Source organism: Lepidochelys kempii, chromosome 5, assembly GCF_965140265.1.
Source record: "Lepidochelys kempii isolate rLepKem1 chromosome 5, rLepKem1.hap2, whole genome shotgun sequence".
Taxonomy (NCBI): Eukaryota; Metazoa; Chordata; order Testudines; family Cheloniidae; genus Lepidochelys; species Lepidochelys kempii.
Genome location: NC_133260.1, coordinates 41578368 through 41597167, shown reverse-complemented (window position 1 = coordinate 41597167; position 18800 = coordinate 41578368). Strand labels below are relative to the sequence as shown.

General features: G+C 37.0%; 1 protein-coding gene across 1 annotated transcript in view; it reads left to right on the top strand.

Annotated features, from left to right (window-relative positions):
- SREK1IP1 (SREK1 interacting protein 1) overlaps positions 1 to 18395 on the top strand; it is a 33019-nt gene extending 14624 nt beyond the window's left edge. Inside the window, exons 2-5 of the mRNA XM_073344055.1 lie at positions 4384 to 4431; positions 7158 to 7298; positions 14609 to 14690; positions 16057 to 18395. Of these exons, the coding sequence (XP_073200156.1) occupies positions 4384 to 4431; positions 7158 to 7298; positions 14609 to 14690; positions 16057 to 16219 (434 nt within the window). The 3' untranslated portion in view covers positions 16220 to 18395. The remainder of the gene's footprint in view (positions 1 to 4383; positions 4432 to 7157; positions 7299 to 14608; positions 14691 to 16056) is intronic.
- Positions 18396 to 18800: the final 405 nt, after the last annotated feature.

Genomic DNA, 18800 nt, shown 5'->3' with positions numbered 1-18800 from the left:
GCTCAATAACGATCCAAAGCTGATGATAGATTCTGCTCAATAACAGTCTGATGCATGTTCATTTTCATCATCTGAGTCCGATGCCACCAGCAGAAGGTTGATTTTCTTTTTTGGTTTTTCAGGTTCTGTAGTTTCCGCATTGGAGTGTTGCTCTTTTAAGACTTCTGAAAGCATGCTCCACACCTCATCCCTCTCAGATTTTGGAAGGCACTTCAGAGTCTTAAATTTTAGGTCAAGTGCTGTAGCTATCTTTTTAGAAATTTCACATTGGTATCTTCTTTACATTTTGTCAAATTTGCCGTGAAAATGTCCTTAAAACAAACAATATGTGCTGGGTTCATCAACCAAGACTGCTATAACATAAAATAGATGGCAGAAAGTAGGTAAAACAACAGGAGACATACAATTCTCCTCCAAGGAATTAAGTCACAAATTTAATTAACACATTATTCTTTAACGAGCGTCATCAGTCCATTGGAACGATGGCCATAGCATGAAGAGGCATAAGAATCTTTAGCACATCTGGCATGTAAATATCTTGCAACGCCAGCTATAATGGTACCATACCTGTTCTCACTTTCAGATGACGTTGTAAATAAGAAGTGGGCAGCATTATCTGCCATAAATGTAAACATATTTGTTTCTCTTCGCAATTGGCTGAACAAGAAGTAGGACTGAGTGGACTTGTAGGCTCTAAAGTTTTGTTTTGTTTTTGAGTGCAGTTATGTAACAAAAGAAACTACATTTGTAAGTTGCACTTTCATGATAAAGAGATTGCACTACAGTACTTGTATGTGGTGAATTGAAAAATAGTATTTCTTTATAATTTTTACAGTGCAAATATTTGTAATAAAAAATAATATAAAGTGAGCACTGTACACTTGTATTCTGTGTTGTAATTGAAATCAATATATTTGAAAATGTAGAAAACGTCCAAAATATGTAATACATTTCAATTGGTATTCTATTGTTTAACAGTGCGATTAAAACTGCGATTAATTTTTTTAATCGCAATTAATTTTTTTGAGTTAATCACGTGAGTTAACTGCAATTAATTGACAGTCTAGTTATCTCGCAGTCTAGAAATCATAATTTAGATTTTGTATGTCTCTGTGGAAATACGTATGTACAATTAATGCATGAGTGCACATGACAAATTTTATATAATTTGTAATGATTGTAGGGTGAATGAAAATCTGTTTTGTGTTTTCTTAAATTTTTTTTATTTCAATTGGATTTTGGATTTAAATCAGACTTTTTTAATTTACGTACAGATATAGTTTAAAAAAATATATCTGTTGAAAATTAATTTTTAATTGACAATCTATGTTAAAGCCTACATTTATTATAATATATTAAAATCATTTAGGCTAAATACAAGAAATACTATTAATCAGTACGTTTCCTGATAAAGTATTAAAGAAAGTCAAAGCTCTGAACTGGTGGAAGTCACTGGCTAAGCACCTGGAACCAGTTTTTGTTGAACTGCTAAACCAGCTTTTGACAGCAGTAGCCTCTTCTGTAACTGCAGAGAGAGTATTTTCTTCATTCCAGTTTATTTCAACTAGTTCAGTTCAATGACTACTTCATTCAAAGTTAAGAAACCTAGTGGGAGCTGGAAAAGCAGAAAAGCTTGTTTTCCTCTTCCAATCTATAAACAAAAAACAAGATGTAAGAGGATGATCTCTACTATTTAGTGATATTTCAGAACCCCATTCAGCAAGGCCCACAGGTTTACTCACAAACCAAAGGAAAGCAGAGAGACTGCCGCTAACCCCGAGTTCTTGAATCCAATGTCCAGGCTTCATTCACACAGGTACAGAGTGCCACACCTCAGTGATCAGGTGGAAGATAGCAGGCTAATGAATTGTCTGTCAGATAGACAGAGACCTCAGGTCCCAATATGATCTTTTATACACAGTATTACATATCACCTTTTATCAATACTCCTCATTCTTTAGCCCATTCACTCCTTTTCTATTTGGTAATATTTACTACCCTGTCTGATAATCCAGATTACACACTAAATTATATAACATGTTTTTCTAAATTTTTAACAATAACAAAACTATCAATTCTAGTTATCTGACAGAAACTTCCCTCATTTTCCCTAGACACACCAAAAACTCAATAACAGAATGTCCAGATGTTACGATTCATTGCCAGGAACCTTTGTTCACACTGTCCTATCTCAAAACATTATACAGAGGTCATAACCATACTCAGTTATGCAGGCATACAGAATCTTCATATATATTGCTCATATATTACTTATGCATCTATTTATGCACTAATTGCTAATCAGTTATCCGCTAAGTAAGGATTAGGCCTTTATCATGTAGTATGAGGTAAGCTTAACTAACTGATGCTTCATTTACTTATATACTTGTTCTAAAATCTTGAAGGAAATGGCGACCAGAAACAATCAGTTAAATTCACTAACTATAGCTAATACGTTCTTTGTTTAATAAATTTGTTCGTTTAAGGGTATGTCTAAACTGAAATTTAAAACCCCTAACTGGCTCGTGCCAGCTGACTAAGGCTCACAGGGTTTGGGGTAAAGGGCTGTTTCATTACATTTGGGTTCAGGCTGGAGCTTGAGCTCTGAAACCCTGCCCCCTCGCTCCAGCGCAGAGCCCAGCTCCAGCCCACGCCTGAATGGCTACACTGATTACTGAACGGCCCTTTACCTTAAGCCCCATGAGCCCAATGAGCACAGGCCAGCTGCAGGTTTTTAATTGCAGTGTAGACGTATCCTTAAAGGGAAAAGATATTATGATAAACTTTTTTTCCCCTATGTATCCAGCACATTTAAGGTGGTTTTATTTCATTAAAAATGCTGCTTTGGTAAATTCTTAGTTGAATTTTATTATCTATCCAACTAGAGCTTGACAAAAATCATTAGTGAACAAATCTGGTAAATAAGACATGCATCATTCACCATTTTCTAAAATAAAAAAGTAAAAATTAAGACTCTAAATGTAAGTTAAGCTATATAATTGCTTGAATAAAAATATATAGATATAGTGTGTCCTCCTGGATAGCAAAGAGAAGCCCCAAATTTAGTTTAAAGGCTATATGTAGTTGTAATCAACACATTTTAATGGTAGGCTGATTTTCATTTGTTGCCATTCTTTAAGAAAAGAACTAAAAAAATAAAATGCAAAACATCATTAAAATAGATGATTCCAGTAATTCAGAGTGGATTTATTTAAAAGTACTTGGCACTAATTGTTTTAACATAGACTATCAGGATTACTGTGATAGGATACACTATAGAAAAGTGACTTTGGAGATGATGTAACACTATTGTATTCTGTTCCCCTTTACATTATGGCTCAATGCTTTTGGTTACCAAAATAAGTAAAAAGTGTGCAAGGAGGTGCATGTTATGGGAGCAGCTGATGCCCCTTCTGATAGCGTGGTGGCCTGTGTGCAAGCACCAGATACGATTGTCATTCACCTCGGGGGAAATGATTTAGGAATGTGTAAAGGGTTGGACTTAATGTTCAGAACTCAGAGGGACTTGGGCCAGATCCTGGAACTTTTCCCAGGAGTAAAAACTATTTGGTTGGATATGTTGTGACACAGCATGTGGCAGGAAGCTGCGAAGCCTACATGGGTTGTCATGAGTAGGAGGTCTGAGAAGAGGGAGGTGGCCAAAATCATAGATGGCATAAGGAAGTTGGTGATTTCTCATCCTTACATAGCATATCGGGCAAGAGTTATTCAGGGCGAATGGGGTTGACCTGCAGACTTAGATGCTGATGTGTTTTTGGCTGGTATTGAAGAAGGCATCAGTAGATTTCTGGGGACCCGGCTAGATATGGGGGAAGGTAGCCAAGCTAATTGCTGGTGCCTCCTTGTGGCAGATGTCCAGTGCAGATACTCCATAGGGAATGGATACAGTGATCAGATGAAATAGATTGAGAAAAGATTTAAAGGAGGTATTCTTTAAAGGAGTGGAAACGGGTGTTTAGGGGCTGGTACGACAGGGAGTCAGCCCCCCTTATTTGGGGAGGGGGTGAGAGGTCCCAGCAGTGGGATTGGTGGGGACCAGGATAGGTAAGAGGGAGCGCTGTCTCCGGGTGTATGTAAATAATTAGAGAATTATCTGCACTGTAAACTTTTATCTGCCAGGTACTCCCAGACATTTAGGAATAAAGTTGCAGCCTTATTAAAACACATCCAGTATCTCCTGTCCTTCTGGCATAGCTGGACAATAGACCAGATATTAGGTTTTCTAATAGAATTCTCTAATGAATAAATCACTGCAGAATGCGTATGTACTTTAACACGGTGTCAAGTCAAATAAAAAGGATAAAAAGAAACTAAGTTCTAATTAGTAACACCCAAAATTAATGGAAGTTTGTTTGTTTTCAGGTGGAAATAAGGATAATATCAGGGCAGGATGCAAGAAGTGTGGCTATCGTAAGTATGAAGGCAATATAAAGATGCCCAGAGTGCAGTTTCTCTCAAACTTTTGAAAGCTGAGCCATCTCTTCGGGAAAATGAAACAGTCCTCGCACACACCACACAAACACACCACCTCTGCAGTTCGTTGTTAAAAGCCTGCCTATCATAATTTATACTTTTTTTTTTTTTTTGTCGGCTCCCTATCCCCACATGTGTAGCTCTTCATAATAAGTTGGGCCCTACCAATTTCACGGCCATGAAAAATGTGTCATGGACCGTGAAATAAGCCCTTCCCTGTGAAATCTGATCTCCCCTGTGCTGCTGGGAGCGCCCCGGCCGGGGGCTTCTAGCTGCAAATCCCTGCTGGGGAGGGGCAGGAGTTCCTCTTCACCTACAGGGCTGCTCAGGGGTGGGAGGGACAGACCCACCTCTGGGTACCTTTCGGGTTGGGACCTCCAGGGTTACAACACAGTGAAATTTCAGATGTAAACATCTGAAAACATGAAACTGACTAAATTTAAAACCCTCTGACTGTGAACTTGATCAAAACGAACCTGAATATGGTAGGGCACTAATAATAAGATATTACTACTTTCCTACATGCTTCAATGAGAAGTGAAATGGCTAACAAATTTGACATTTTAAAGTATCCTCATTGGTATCTGAGTTTGCACCCATGTTCATAGAATATCAGGGTTGGAAGGGACCTCAGGAGGTCATCTAGTCCAACCCCCTGCTCAGAGCAGGACCAATCCCTAATTTTTGCCCCAGATCCCTAAATGGTTCCCTCCAGGATTGAGCTCACAATCCTGGGTTTAAGCAGGCCAATGCTCAAACCACTAAGCTATCCCTCCACCTGCTCATTTTGATGAATGAGCAGTTTACATCTCAGAACTGTTGTATCAGGCTCTCTGCAAGTTCAAACAAGAATTTTTGCATTGGTTACAATCATTTCACGTTTTGAATGTTTTCTTCACTATACCAGATACACTCTTTCTTTTTTTTTTTTTTTTTTTATTGAAAGCCGAGACGCTAAAGAACAATTCAGTGGCTCTTCCTCCCCTCCTTCCTGCCCAAGAAAGCTGTTCCTTTGCATGCCCCACTCTTTGGAGGACACTACCATAAGACACTACCTTGCAAGTGCTGTAGCTGTTCTTTATCGTTTCCATTGTATGTTGTGTTGCATGGGGAGCTCAGTGATTATTCTCTTAAATCTTAGCACAGAATTACACTATAAACCAGATAATTTTTTTAAAGATAGTTTTTAATACTAAATCCTCATATTACATGTTTGATACTATTTAAGTAATTAATTATTCCCTTAATTATTAATGAACATTTTGTTGACAAACCTTTCAAACCATTTTTTAATTGATTTAGAAAAAGGTTACGTGGTGAGAGAGGTGGTAGACTTTCTTCCAGCAAGTTTTGACACTGCGTTCCTTTACTTGTCAACGCCTCTCGAGGCAATTAGATGTTAGTACAGAATTAATTGTTTGATAAGTGCAGTGTTGTAAACTTTCTGGATATGAAAGAAATTAGGAAAGCCAGGTAACCTATTCTGTTTTAATGTTCCCTACTGCTTTGGCTTCAGAAGATTATCTTTGATGGGAAGAAGCTGTGTTTGTAGCAGTAACTAGCCTGGTTCCTGTGGAGACTTCCAGCAGGGTTTCCCTTTTGTATGGGGCTAAATTATGTTTTCAGCTGACAGCTTTACAAGTTATCATAGGTTTGGAGCTCCCTTTTTTCACATTTTTCCCCAGGTCCATTATTTCAGATGGGTTAGGAGTTTCTGTTGTCTGGATACAAATTTAGGATTTTTGGCCCCGCATTTTTTAAAAATACACATTGCTACAGATAACTGCTGCTGCAAAGCGTTCTTTAATGAATAGCATTTCTAATATTGACTGTATTAAAAAGGAATTAGTCTATTTATTATCTCTAAGCTAGAAATGTTTATCGCTTATTACAGTAATTGGGAGAAGGTCATAAGACAATTCATTTCACCATTATCCTGGAATTTTGATTTTGAGCTGATCATAGAAAGAATATATTGAGATTTATTTATTTTTAAATGGCAAGCTGTCGCTTCCACCTCACATCTGTCTTTCTGGTTCAATCCCCATGTTTCAGTATAAGTTCAGTGTAAGCTAGCTTCAAATTCCTTTTTTCTAATGTGTCTGTAAAGCACTAGAAACTCAGACACGCACATATGTTTTAGAAAATAAAGAATGACATAGTATACGTACACATTTTTAGTTGATAACCTTTGGTTACTGCAGATATAATTTGTCACTGGAAGGGAGTAGACTCTCACATGTCACTCTTTTTAAAAAAATAATTTAATTTGGAAAACATTTCACCTTCCTTCAAATCAGTTCTTCAGGGAAGGGTATGCGACACATTCACAAAAAATGAAGAAGACTATGCAAAAGCTTTGCGGGAAGTGGTTCTAAAAATAAATTGATAATTGATGGGAATGGCACCAGATGCTAATTGGAACTCTCTCTCCCTAAAACAAAAACATTTCTGCTCTGTACACAGCCCCAAACCTTGCAATAGTTTTTCAAAGTGATATTCCTTTATTTTTCCACTGACAAACCAAATTAAAGTCCACCCCTTTTATGAAATCTGTGTAATACTAAAATGCATATTTCTCAGCACAAAGCAGTAACTCTTTAACATTATTTTATAATTTGAAGTATTTCTGCTTGTGGCTTACTCTTTTGATTTTTATTCAGCTGGTCATCTGACATTTGAATGCAGAAACTTTCTCCGGGTGGACCCCAAAAGAGACATTGTTTTAGACGTCAGCAGTACAAGCAGTGAAGACAGCGAGGAAGAAGAGCTGGGGAAACTGCAGGCCTTACCAGAGAAAAAGAGTAAGTTTTTTAAATAACAGAGCATAATCCTAAATTGGGAAACTATCTCATTTAAACTCTGGTAGCTGTCATTTAACTCCTTTAGAGTTCCCTTTTTACTCTATCTTATCCAGTGACCTAAAAAAATTGCTTTTATGGGATGGCTCCAGGCTAAAGAGATTTGAGAGCCCCCCTGACACCTTGTGGAAAAATTAGAAAAGCTTCGACTTAAAAACATTTGACCAAGATATTCAAGCATGGGTGTCTACATTTAGGTTCTTAAATCCAAAAGATTGTGAGTTTGGGAATGTGCAAATGCGGGGAAAGTAATATACATTATTTCATTGATGTTATCCTTTGTTTATTGCATAAAACTGAAATGATTCTCTTTTTCTCTCTCCTTCCCCCAAGTAAATGATGCCTCTTTAAATGCTTTTCTTTGTTCAGTCTGTTTCTTCTCTTGAATTCGTAAGCATTATTTTGTTTGAATGCAACTAATAGTTTTGATTTGACAGTTAACATTTGGAGGGATAATTGCTCGCTCTCTGTCTTGGGGAAATGAGGCTCAGCCTCTATAGAGGAAGCAAAAACAGGTGGGGTTAGTTAGTCCACAGGTACGCAAGTTCATCAGAAGATGATGCAGGAGGGCTAAGGTTTCAACCTACAAAAAGGTCCCAGATGGTGGATGGGGTCTGTTGTAGCATACTATGAGCCCCCAATTTAGGAATGCTGGGGCATGATATTCTGCTGTTACTTTGCAATTAGTCTTTGTTATTCTCGGATCATGTATTTTAGATACACCAACCCTGATGCACTTTTCTTAATATTTTTTACTCATTTGCATTATTATTGCTCTCTCATTCTAGACCCTGCCTCCACTTCCTAATCAAAACCCTATCTGTGTGCATGTCTACACTGCAATCACGGTGCTGCAGGTGTAGACATACGCAAGCTCTCTTTAATCTAGCTAGTGTGAGTACTAGTACGGTGAAGCCACAGCAGCACAGGTGTCAGCATGGGATGTGGAAGCACACCTGGGACTCTGGGTACGAACTGGGAGCACTAGCCCATGCTGAAATCCTTGCTGCTGTGACTTCACTGCTATTGGTATTCACTCTAGCAAGATTAAAGCTAGCTTGGGTGTCTCTGCATGTGCTACAGTCACCTCTAACGGCAGTGTAAACATACTCTGTGAGGTGGTTATTTTGATGACATTAGGAAGGCGAGGTAGAGAGATGTGTTCCAACATAGCCTTCTGTATTGCTAGAACACTTCAAAAGAAAAGCTTGGACCTCTTTTGGTAAAATTAGTTGCTGAATTTGCTTTCCCAAAAAGCCTTTCTTTTGAACTTGTGGATAGGAACAAAGTTGTTCAGAAAAACTGTGTACTTGTGGACCTAGGGATTTCTGAAACCATGGCTCTGAATGGCCACTCATTTAGGAAAAAAGGGTAAATGTAGCCCTGGAGAGAAACAGTTAGTTGTACGTAGATATTTAGAGGATAGTGTGTTATCCCTATCTAGTATAGATGTTCTTCCTTAAGTTGTAGGTGCTCTATACAGCATTTTTGAAAACTCATCTAGGTTTTTTGGAAATGTTTTCTCTCCTGTTTTTTTAAACGTCTCCCACTTCAGGCTGCTTGTTCCACTAAACGTCAAAAGTCATTTTGACATAAAAGAATGATGGTCACACATGATTTTAATTGGATGGACAAATTCAGCACTAAAAGGTAGATGTTTCCTGGGAAAAATCTAATTCAAAGACTGAAGGAAGTATTATAATCAGATATTATACATCCTTACATCTGGTGTCATGGTTTTAATCTTATGGAATTACTTAAAATAAACACTGGCAATCTTAATATTATGAATTTTGAATTTATAGGTTTTATATATCTTTGTTACTAATATCTCATAAAACTAGATGTGTATTTTCTCCATTTATACAATTTTGTTGTTGCTTGTTTGGAAACTCAACTATCACCTGTTTTAGTGATGATATCTTCATGGTTATGGAATGATGTCACGTCCTCAATCCCATCTCCCCTACCCCAGTATCAGTCTTCAGATGAGTGATCCAAGTAAACTCTCAGCAGGGCTTCCCCTCCTGGGAGTGCATGGGTTGAATTCCTAGGATAAAGTCTTACTGCTTGAAGGATACCTTTCTATGGCATCCATGGTGATCTGTGGGCAGTTTAAGAAGCACTAGCTTAAAGTATCCTTAAAAGGATGCCTTCCTTTGTGGAAAGTTTTGTTTTGTTTTGTTTTTAAATAGGTTGTGTGATAGTCAGGTGTGGGGTACATACATCCTAAGACATGAAGGGTTTAACAGACTGCTCTGGGTCTGTGAAAATAAAGCAGCCCTGCAACCACTGCCCAAGATGTCACTTCACTCAAGGTTAAATTAACTTAAGAAGCAAATGAAATGTGAGAAGGAGGCAGGTTAAGTTAGGATTGTCCAGACAGAGGAACATAAAATCTCTGCCTGAAGTCTGGCAACTAGGCCCAACGTCAGAGAGGACACTTGATTCCAGGTAGAGAACAAATGAGAGAAGAAGCCAAGAACTATCTCCAATTCAACAGGTTAATCATTAATATTTGGAGGATTTTCTTGTCATGCTTTATTAGGAGGAGAACCTCACCAGACAGACATTTGAATTGTTTTATTTAAGTAAAACCACAACGTTATGTATTCTGGATTTTTTTCTTCAACAGCAAATGTATATTTTAACAAAACAAGCATATGAATTTTTGAATTTAGTTAAACATTCAAGTTTTTTAAAATCAGATTTGTTTTTGTTAACTATTTTAGTTAAAATTTTTTTTGAATATTTAAATATTTTGAATATTTTTAAAAAACCACAAAAATTAAATCGACTATGTCAGCCAGGTCAACATGAGAAACTTAAAATATTGACTTCTGCAGCTAACTCGGTCGTCTTCACCTTCATTTTCCTATTTGTTCATAATCTGGAAAAGAAAAACCAAGCTTTCCTGCTTTTTCAGGTCCCAAACGATTTCTCAATTTGGAATGAATTAATCCAAAGGAAGAAAATACTCTTTCTTCACCAGCAGAAGAAGCTACTGCTGTTAAAAGTGAGATTATCACTTTAACAGTCTCTGAATCCAAGTGCTGAAGTGACTTCCACCAGTTCACTGGTGTGACTTTCTTTAAAACATCATCAGCAAACATATTTCTTGAATGGTTCACCCTGAGCTCTGAAGTTTATTATAGTTGGCATTATGAAGGGATGATTGCTGGATGTCCATGTCATAGCCAACTCCTCTTCTTCAACAGTTCAGGTTTGACCCTGGTATCAAGTATTGAGAATATTTGCAAGAAAATGAGCTGGAGATAGTGCTTGTCCCATTCGTTTTTTTTAATGCTTGTAATTTAACTCTGTCATTGCATATTTCTCTTTTTAAGATCTCACTCAGTTCCTTCCAAATTTCAACAGCGTCAGCAATAAAACAGCTATTTCCCTGCATTTTGTTCAAGACTACAGAAATAGGCTTCAGGGTACTCAGCATGTGTTCAGCATTTGTCTTAAGCCCAATGTTGAGAACTTTGGCTGTGACAGTGCCATCTATTTTTTCACGATTTTGTTTACAAACTGTCATCAGATTAGGCCAGATCTTGATATAGTGCTCAAAACAGTCCAATACTGAGTTCCATCGCACGTCTTGTGGGAGAGTTAGCTTGGTTCCTCCCACTTTTTTCAGAGCAGCTGCTGCAACGTGGTTGTTACGGAAGTATTTTGCAATTTTAACATTAGTCTTTTTATTTCTGGAAGACTGAAGTCTTTGGCTAGGAGGTACATCAAATGAGTACTGCAACCGTATGTTGTTAGCTTGGGACTCTCTTCTAAATAATTTCTTCTCATCTTCGATACATTTGCAGCATTGTCTGTGGCCACACTGCATACTAGACATTTGAATTTTTTTCACTGTTTTTGTTATAGCTCTTACTGCTACTTCTTGCAAGTATTTTCCTGTGTGCGCATTTCCTGATGTGTCAATTGTTTCTGCAAGGAAGACATTCCCTTATTCTGTTGTCACACAAGCACATACAACAGGATCATTGTGGACATTGCTCCACTCATCAAGACTCAGGTTAACAATTTTACCCTCTAGACCTTTTGCAAACTGCTCAATTTCTCTTTCATACACTTTATCCAGCAGTTTGCCTGTGACATCTGCTCTGTTGGGTGGACTGTATCCTGGTCTTAATGACTGAACCATGTTAATGAAGTATGGGTTCTCAATCATACAGAAAGGAGAGTTTGTTGCATAAACAAACCAGGCAATCTTTTCATCAATTACCTCTTTTTGTAATCTGCTGGTTCTTCTTACAAATTCATCTATGGTTGCTTCTGGATGATGGAGATTTTTTTTTTTCTTTTTGCTACAGGTAGTATACTGTGGCTATGTGACATACGTGATGTAACTGAAACACGATCGTTGGCAGATAACTCTGAAACTGTAGAAAATGACGGTGATCTTGAAGGTGGATAGTCTTCAGAATCCTGTATGTTGAGGATGGATTCTCCTAAACAAAATAAGTCAATGCAGTTATTTAATTATTATTACAACACTGAAGATCCTGTATGTTCAGAATGTTCCTTTCATCATCTTCAGCGCAGCTTCCTCCTGAGAAGGAACACTTCTCATGATGTTGTTTCATTCGGGCAACCAGGCCTTACATTTCTTCATTGCACTGTTTGCATTTTGCACGCATGCCTGCGTTACCCACAAGTAGAGGAACTTCATTCAAATATTCCCAAACTGGGTCTCTTTTACGGCCTGCTGCCATTATAGGTTTTCCTTTCTAGTGAGAGAATGGTATGGTAGATCTCAAATCAATGAAGACTACACTCAGAAAGACCTCAAGACTTCTGGAATATGCTGCTCAAACAGTTTCACTTGTTTCTACTGCCTGTCCTTCCCTTCTCACATTTATCTCCAGACTTCTTCTCCTTGTCCAGATCTATTCCACCCCAACAATCTTCTATTCATTTAACTTTTTGAAACTTTGCACTTTTAGAGAGAGGTAAGGGATTGACTCTGTGTACACAAATTTGCAGAGGGACAATAGGGTTGAGGTCTGTTTCTCACCTTTATATATTTATTTATTTTAAAACATTTTTGCTGTTAACAAGCATGTTATCTCTGGAGACACAAATCCAGTTTGAGAACTGCAAAACTAAGCATCTCTGACAGTATCTTCTAAACTGAGCACTGAGTCCCATTGGGTTGAATGAAAGATTAACCTAAATAATCTATACAGAAGACCCTGGAACCCCATAAGATTAGGTCCCTAATCCATGATTTATTGGAACTCATTTACAAAACTTTTCTTAAACATTATATGAATATATTGTCTCATACTATAGAATTAGAATTTATAATCCCTATTCCATGATGAGATATCTTTAAGCTATAATGTATCTTAATTAAAATGATCTTTAGATAGGCTTTTTCCTCAAAAAGCATTTTATCAAAAAAATCGAATGTAAATTAAAAAAAAATCTGATTTAAAAAAAAACATATTGATTTTTATCCTTCCAAGGGGAGTAGGTTTCTATTTGATTATTTTCCATTACTTTGACAAACAGAGGTGATTGTATATCCTTCCTTGAAGTAAAGAATGGCCCAGTTTACAGACTCCTTTAGGAGTTTTCTCCTGATCTGTGGGACTAGATACAACCTGGTTGGAGGGAATCAGGGTTTGTTATGGGTGTTTGTTCCTTTTTGGAAGGACGCAGATCAGTCCAGTACTCTTGTTTTAAGGTTCTTCCGTTGTGGTGTTCCATTGTTTGGGGACTGATGTGGTCTATGGCCACATTATCTGTCCTACCTTCTTCATAGGCCACGTCGTTCTCTTATGAGTTTGCATAATTCTTCCACAAGGAAATTTTAAAGGTATTAACAGCAGTTGTCACCGGCTGCCATTTTTTCTCAGTAATGACACTTTTCCTTTATCTAGTGTGTTCCATTTGAATATCTCAAAGTGCTTGATGGAGAAACTCAGGCACAGAGAGAGAAGTAATTTGCCCACGGTCACCGGCAGTGCTGGGAATTGAACCTAGGTCATCTAGGTCACAGTCTAGTGCTCTATCTGTCACTGTATCCCTTTCTGCCATGTGTTGTTTCCCACACACACTTTAACATAATTTAGTACTAATGAAATATACTAACTGAACTGCCTTAATCAAAGTTTGCTTTTTTGTTTAGTTTTTTAAACCAGTGGTTCTGAAACTTTTGTACTGGTGACCCCTTTCACATACCAAGCCTCTGAGTGCAACCCACCTTATAAATTAAAAACACTTTTTAATATATTTAACACCATTATAAATGCTGGATGCAAAGCGGGGTTTGGGGTAGAGGCTGACAGCTCGTGACCCCCCATGAAATAACCTTGCAACCCCTTGAGGGGTTCCAACCGCCAGTTTGAGAACCCCTGTTTTAAACTAAACAGAACAGGGAAAGTGAGCGAAGCTACAGTGGAGGTTTACCCACAAGTGTTTTCAGTTGCTACCTTGACAAGCTACCTGACTAGAACAACAAACATTTGATTCTCCATGCCTGTTCAGACCTTTGTACCTCTGGTGAGATTGCCAACAAATGTGGTAGTATTTTTTGTGACATGTGCCTTATACAGTATCCAGGTTTATCAGTACCAAGTTAGGTTGCTGTAATATGCTGATGAGCCACAATAAAGTGACATGCATGTCCATCATCCCACAGCTGCCATGGATAAATCCTACTTCGGTGTAAACAATTGCCGTTTGTGAGAGTGTCCATATACAGTCTAGACTACACACAAAAATAGTAAATGAGATGGGGGATATGAAAGTTATTCAGATAAACAAGAGGGGGTGTCTGTTGTATTCGATACATGTGGGAAATAGGACCTCCTTTCAGGTCTTTGAGTTTCAGATAAACGAAGCTTGACTGTTACTAAAGAGTTAAAAAGGACATTAGCATACAAACCTCCTGAAGGGGATGTAAACACAGATATACTGTTGTGGAGGAAGAGATGCAAGGAGCAGCTTCTTGTGAATGTAGCAGTTTTTACCATGTTTCACATATCTAATTTTGTTCTCGGTACTTAGATGCAGGTCCTTTACAATGTGAGTTGTGTAACCAAAGTGCGGATGCTCTGCAAAATATTTGAAATGAGTCTGAAAAATAGCACTTGGTTACAAAATGTTTTGGTCTTGAAACAAACATTAGCAATAAAAAAAAGTACTGATTTCAGTGAGTTTTTTAATTAATTTTGAAGTTAAAAAGGAAAAATATTTTGTATAAAATGCAATTTTTATATCCACAGATACAAGTCAGGAGGAGGAGGAAAAGAAAAATCTAAAAAGAACAAGCAAAGAAAAATCCAAATCAAAGAAATTAAGGAAAAGGTAACTTACAAATACCTAATTAAGCCTAAAACAGAATTTTCTTTATATTTTAAAATCCAAAATATACTTTCCAAATTGTTACATCCCATGCATGTTAACCTTTTATTTTTGCTTCTACAAAAGCACATATACTAAATTTGAATGTCTGATACAGAATTTTTACTCTATAAAACTAAACATACTACTAATCTTTTGCATACAAATGAGGAACGTGGCTAAAAAGCGATAGACATTGCAATTAAAAATGCTAAAAGAAGACTCTTGTTTACTCTAAACAACAATATAAAACTATTTAGAATGAGAATTTAAATTAATAATTTATTTGCTTGATATTCTAGCAATCACCATACTAAGACTCTGTTCCTACAAAGATTTATGCATGAGCTTAACTTTATGCACTGTGAGTACCCCCATTGAAGTCAGTTGGGGCATTAAGGTGTAGCTATGTTAATTCTGCACACTAACTGTCCTTGTGGAACCTGGTAGTGTGCACTAGAAGTTCCCTGGTGCACTTTGACTATTACTACGAAGAAGCCAAATCCTGCGTACCTTACTCTCACAAGTAGTAACAATGAAGTTTATGGAGCTGTTCTCAAGTAAGTTAAAGAGGATTCCCCCCCCCCCCTTAAATTGTTAGATTTTTGTACTTAAAACCAAGTTACTACATAAATATTCTAAATGTCACACCAGATTTATCTCTTATTAAACAGACCATTCAGTTTAATCAAAATGGGTATATCTTTTGCATCTGGTAACGTCTGCTCTCTGAATTGGCAGGGATTGTGGGAAGGGGAATGGTAGTACAGCCATTTGTTTGAAGGTATTATTAAGTTAGATTCTATTACTGTAGGTTTTCTCGTCAAGCTTTCATCTCCTTATGTGCCTTGTTTTCATGCTTTCAATCCATTTTCTTTAGACCTAAACATATAAGATCATTTGCCTATCAATAAAGTTTCAACCTTGAAATGTCTCCATTCCATAGTTTGGAAAATGCTATAGGCAGAGCAAAGAAATAAAAATAATATTTAAACCACTAAGGTACAATTAGTGATTAATTTACAAGCAGGAGTCACTAACTCTTTCCAAATGTAACCCGCATGTTTGTGAACACTGTTAATTAAGGAGTACCACAAATCTTGCTTTCCTGGTGAGGCAGCCTCATCAGAGAGGCCAAGGTTTGGATGAGCATGGATATGGTTGGCTTACCCATTACAGGCTGGTGTGGACAACCTCTATACCTACAGCATGAATTCATGTGTTTATACAGTCTCCAGCATTAAATTCAGTGTAGAAAGAAAAATAAAGTGAATATATACATACCCTGGTTGGTATTGTAATCTGTATTAATTTTGGGGTTTTTTAACAGATCATCTTCATCAAGTGTCACTGAAGAAGAAGATCCAAAACCAAAAAAACAGAAATGCCACAAAAAAGAAAGGAAAAAGGAGAAAAAGAGTAAATCTAAGAAAGGAAAACATCACAAAAAAGAAAAAAAGAAGAGGAAAAAAAGAAAAACGTTCATCATCTGATAGTTCAGACTCTTCTAGTAGCGACTGAGGAGTTAGTGCATTCAGCTTTCATTAACCTGAAAGATTAGGATTGCTTACCTTTCAAATCTATCCTATATGTGCTTTACAATACTGTCAGGTTAAAAAAATTATATATATATTTTAAAAGTACATTTATTTACAAATATCCACAACTTAGGTTATTAAACCGAAAGATTTGCGGGGTGGCAGGGGGAAATCTACATGTTGTTGGTTTTTGCCATTAATGGTGTTTCACTATTTCCATTCTATGCAAGTTGGACCAAGAAAATAGACTAGTTGTTTAAACTTTTGTGGTTAGTTCATTTCTAGTCAGTTTTTGATTGCTAGCTCCCATGCATGACCAGAATATTCAGATTGCTAACATGTGCAGGGAAAGATTTGAACTAATTAAAATGTACTTTCCACTGGAATTTTTAACAAAATTTGTTGAAACATTTTTATTAATTTTAAGTTTTCTAAAACCTTGATTTTTATTAAAATAAAAACCTACATGTTTGGCATAATTCCATATCGGCCACCACTTAAAAGCAATAAATAGAGACACTGGTGAATAAAAATAAGGACATTGAGCTAGAAGAGAGGGTTTTTTTGAAGGGACAGAGTGGGGGAAGAAATAGTAAATATTTGCTACAAATAAGAACAGTCTCTTAAAACTGATCTGGTAATGTACTTTGAAACACATGGCGATTGTTTTCCATCATACTCAGAAAGTGGCCCTATCTATACGTGGACAAACATAACACCTATCATTCTTTAGTTTCCTTTTCTTCTTTGTAAAATAGATAGATGTAATGCTGTGTCTACACTATGAGCTATAGGAGTGATTCCCCTGCTCATGTACACATACATTAGCTCTCATGGAACTAGCGCATGTATAAATAGCAGTAGAGCCGTGGTACCATGGCAGCAGCAAAGGCACTGCTGAGCTCGACTGAGTACGTACCCACTAGTTTCAGGCGGATGTGTATAAGGCATATACCGTTATCCGTATTAAGTGACAATCCAGCAATGTTTTCTACAGTAATGTCCCAGTGCTGTGTCAATTTATTGTGTTAAGATTACCTACTCACCTCTTTTAAAAGGGGTAAGGGGAATCAAAGACTGGCGCTTTGGATACTCTTGATTATTTCAACTCCCATTCACCATTATCTTTAACAGTAAATGGCTTTATAAAACCAAAAATATTTTCTTCTATTATGTAACACAGCATGTGCCCTGTTGTCTAAGGACCAGCTCCTGCTCCACTGAAGTCCGTGGCAAAATTCCCCAATGGCTATAATAGCTGGATGATCAGGAACCTAAACAGTAATATTTCTTGTTTCAAATTACCTCAAGCCCATTGCAGGTATAGAGAGTCAGTGTGTCAGGAATTATTCCATTTATACTGGTGTAAAATCAGTATAAGTGAGTAGAATTAGGGCCATAGTCTGTACCTTACTGCTGTACCTCCTTAACAAGACATAGGGCTTATCTATCCAGTATGGCAAAGCGTGCCACAGGGGTGTGATTTGTAAAGCGCACTAATGTGCAATGCTCTAACTGCCCCATGGAAATCCTTCTGCCATGTTCTAAAAGGTACCTAGTTTGTGTTAACCTTTTCCTCTTTGAAAGACTGTTAACTTGAATTAGACACTTTTAGACAGTGCTAGCAGATTTTACTCGGGCCAGTCAGAGCACACCACCTTAGAGCACTTTTAGAAATCACACCCCCTAGCATGCATTGCCTGTGCCATGTAGACAAGGCCATACCTAGTTAATATATTTCTAAGTAGTTCATTTTTCCTTTATTTTGGACATAATAGGACACTTTTTTAAAAATACTGTGATATTGGCATATGTAAAATTTATATTTGAGCCTTTAAAACTGGCCTATGAGCAAAAAAAATAATTAAATCTCCTTTTACCCAGGAGCGGAACATTTAAGAAATTTATTACTAAAGAGAAGTGCAGAGAATATTTTAAGATTTAACCTATATTGTGCTTTATATCTGAAATGCTTTTTTAAAATATAACTAGGAAGCAGATATGTGACATTGATATTGTGCTTCCCTTATGTAACTGATTTGCAGATACTTATTTGACTTCTAACCCTTCAAATTTGCACAAACAATATTTTGAATTCAAGAAGCGATTAATAAAATGTTACCTAGACTTTTGTGCGGCCTTTTACAAAACTGCAAACAATGTAATGTATTTATTGTACAATTGTAGTTGCTGTTTATTTGCCACTACCCCAATGCATTTCCATTTTCTTGATTTATTACCAGACTGTTTAGTACATTTAAAAATTAATTGGCATAAGTGAGGTCATGTAGTCTTCACAGATTCAATGGTCAAAATATTTTTGTGCCCTCAAGGTTTTTTAACTTCTGACGATTGCAGGTATTCAGGCTCCATCCTGCAAGGCATCGAGCCCCTCCTTCAATATGCTGAATGCCATTAATTACCATTGATTTGGGACTTGAGGGAGGTCAGTACCTTACACCAAACCTTTAGAGTGAACTCTGAGTCTTATATATTTATTGCAAAGAAGAAAAATGTAATTTGATGATAGTTTGGA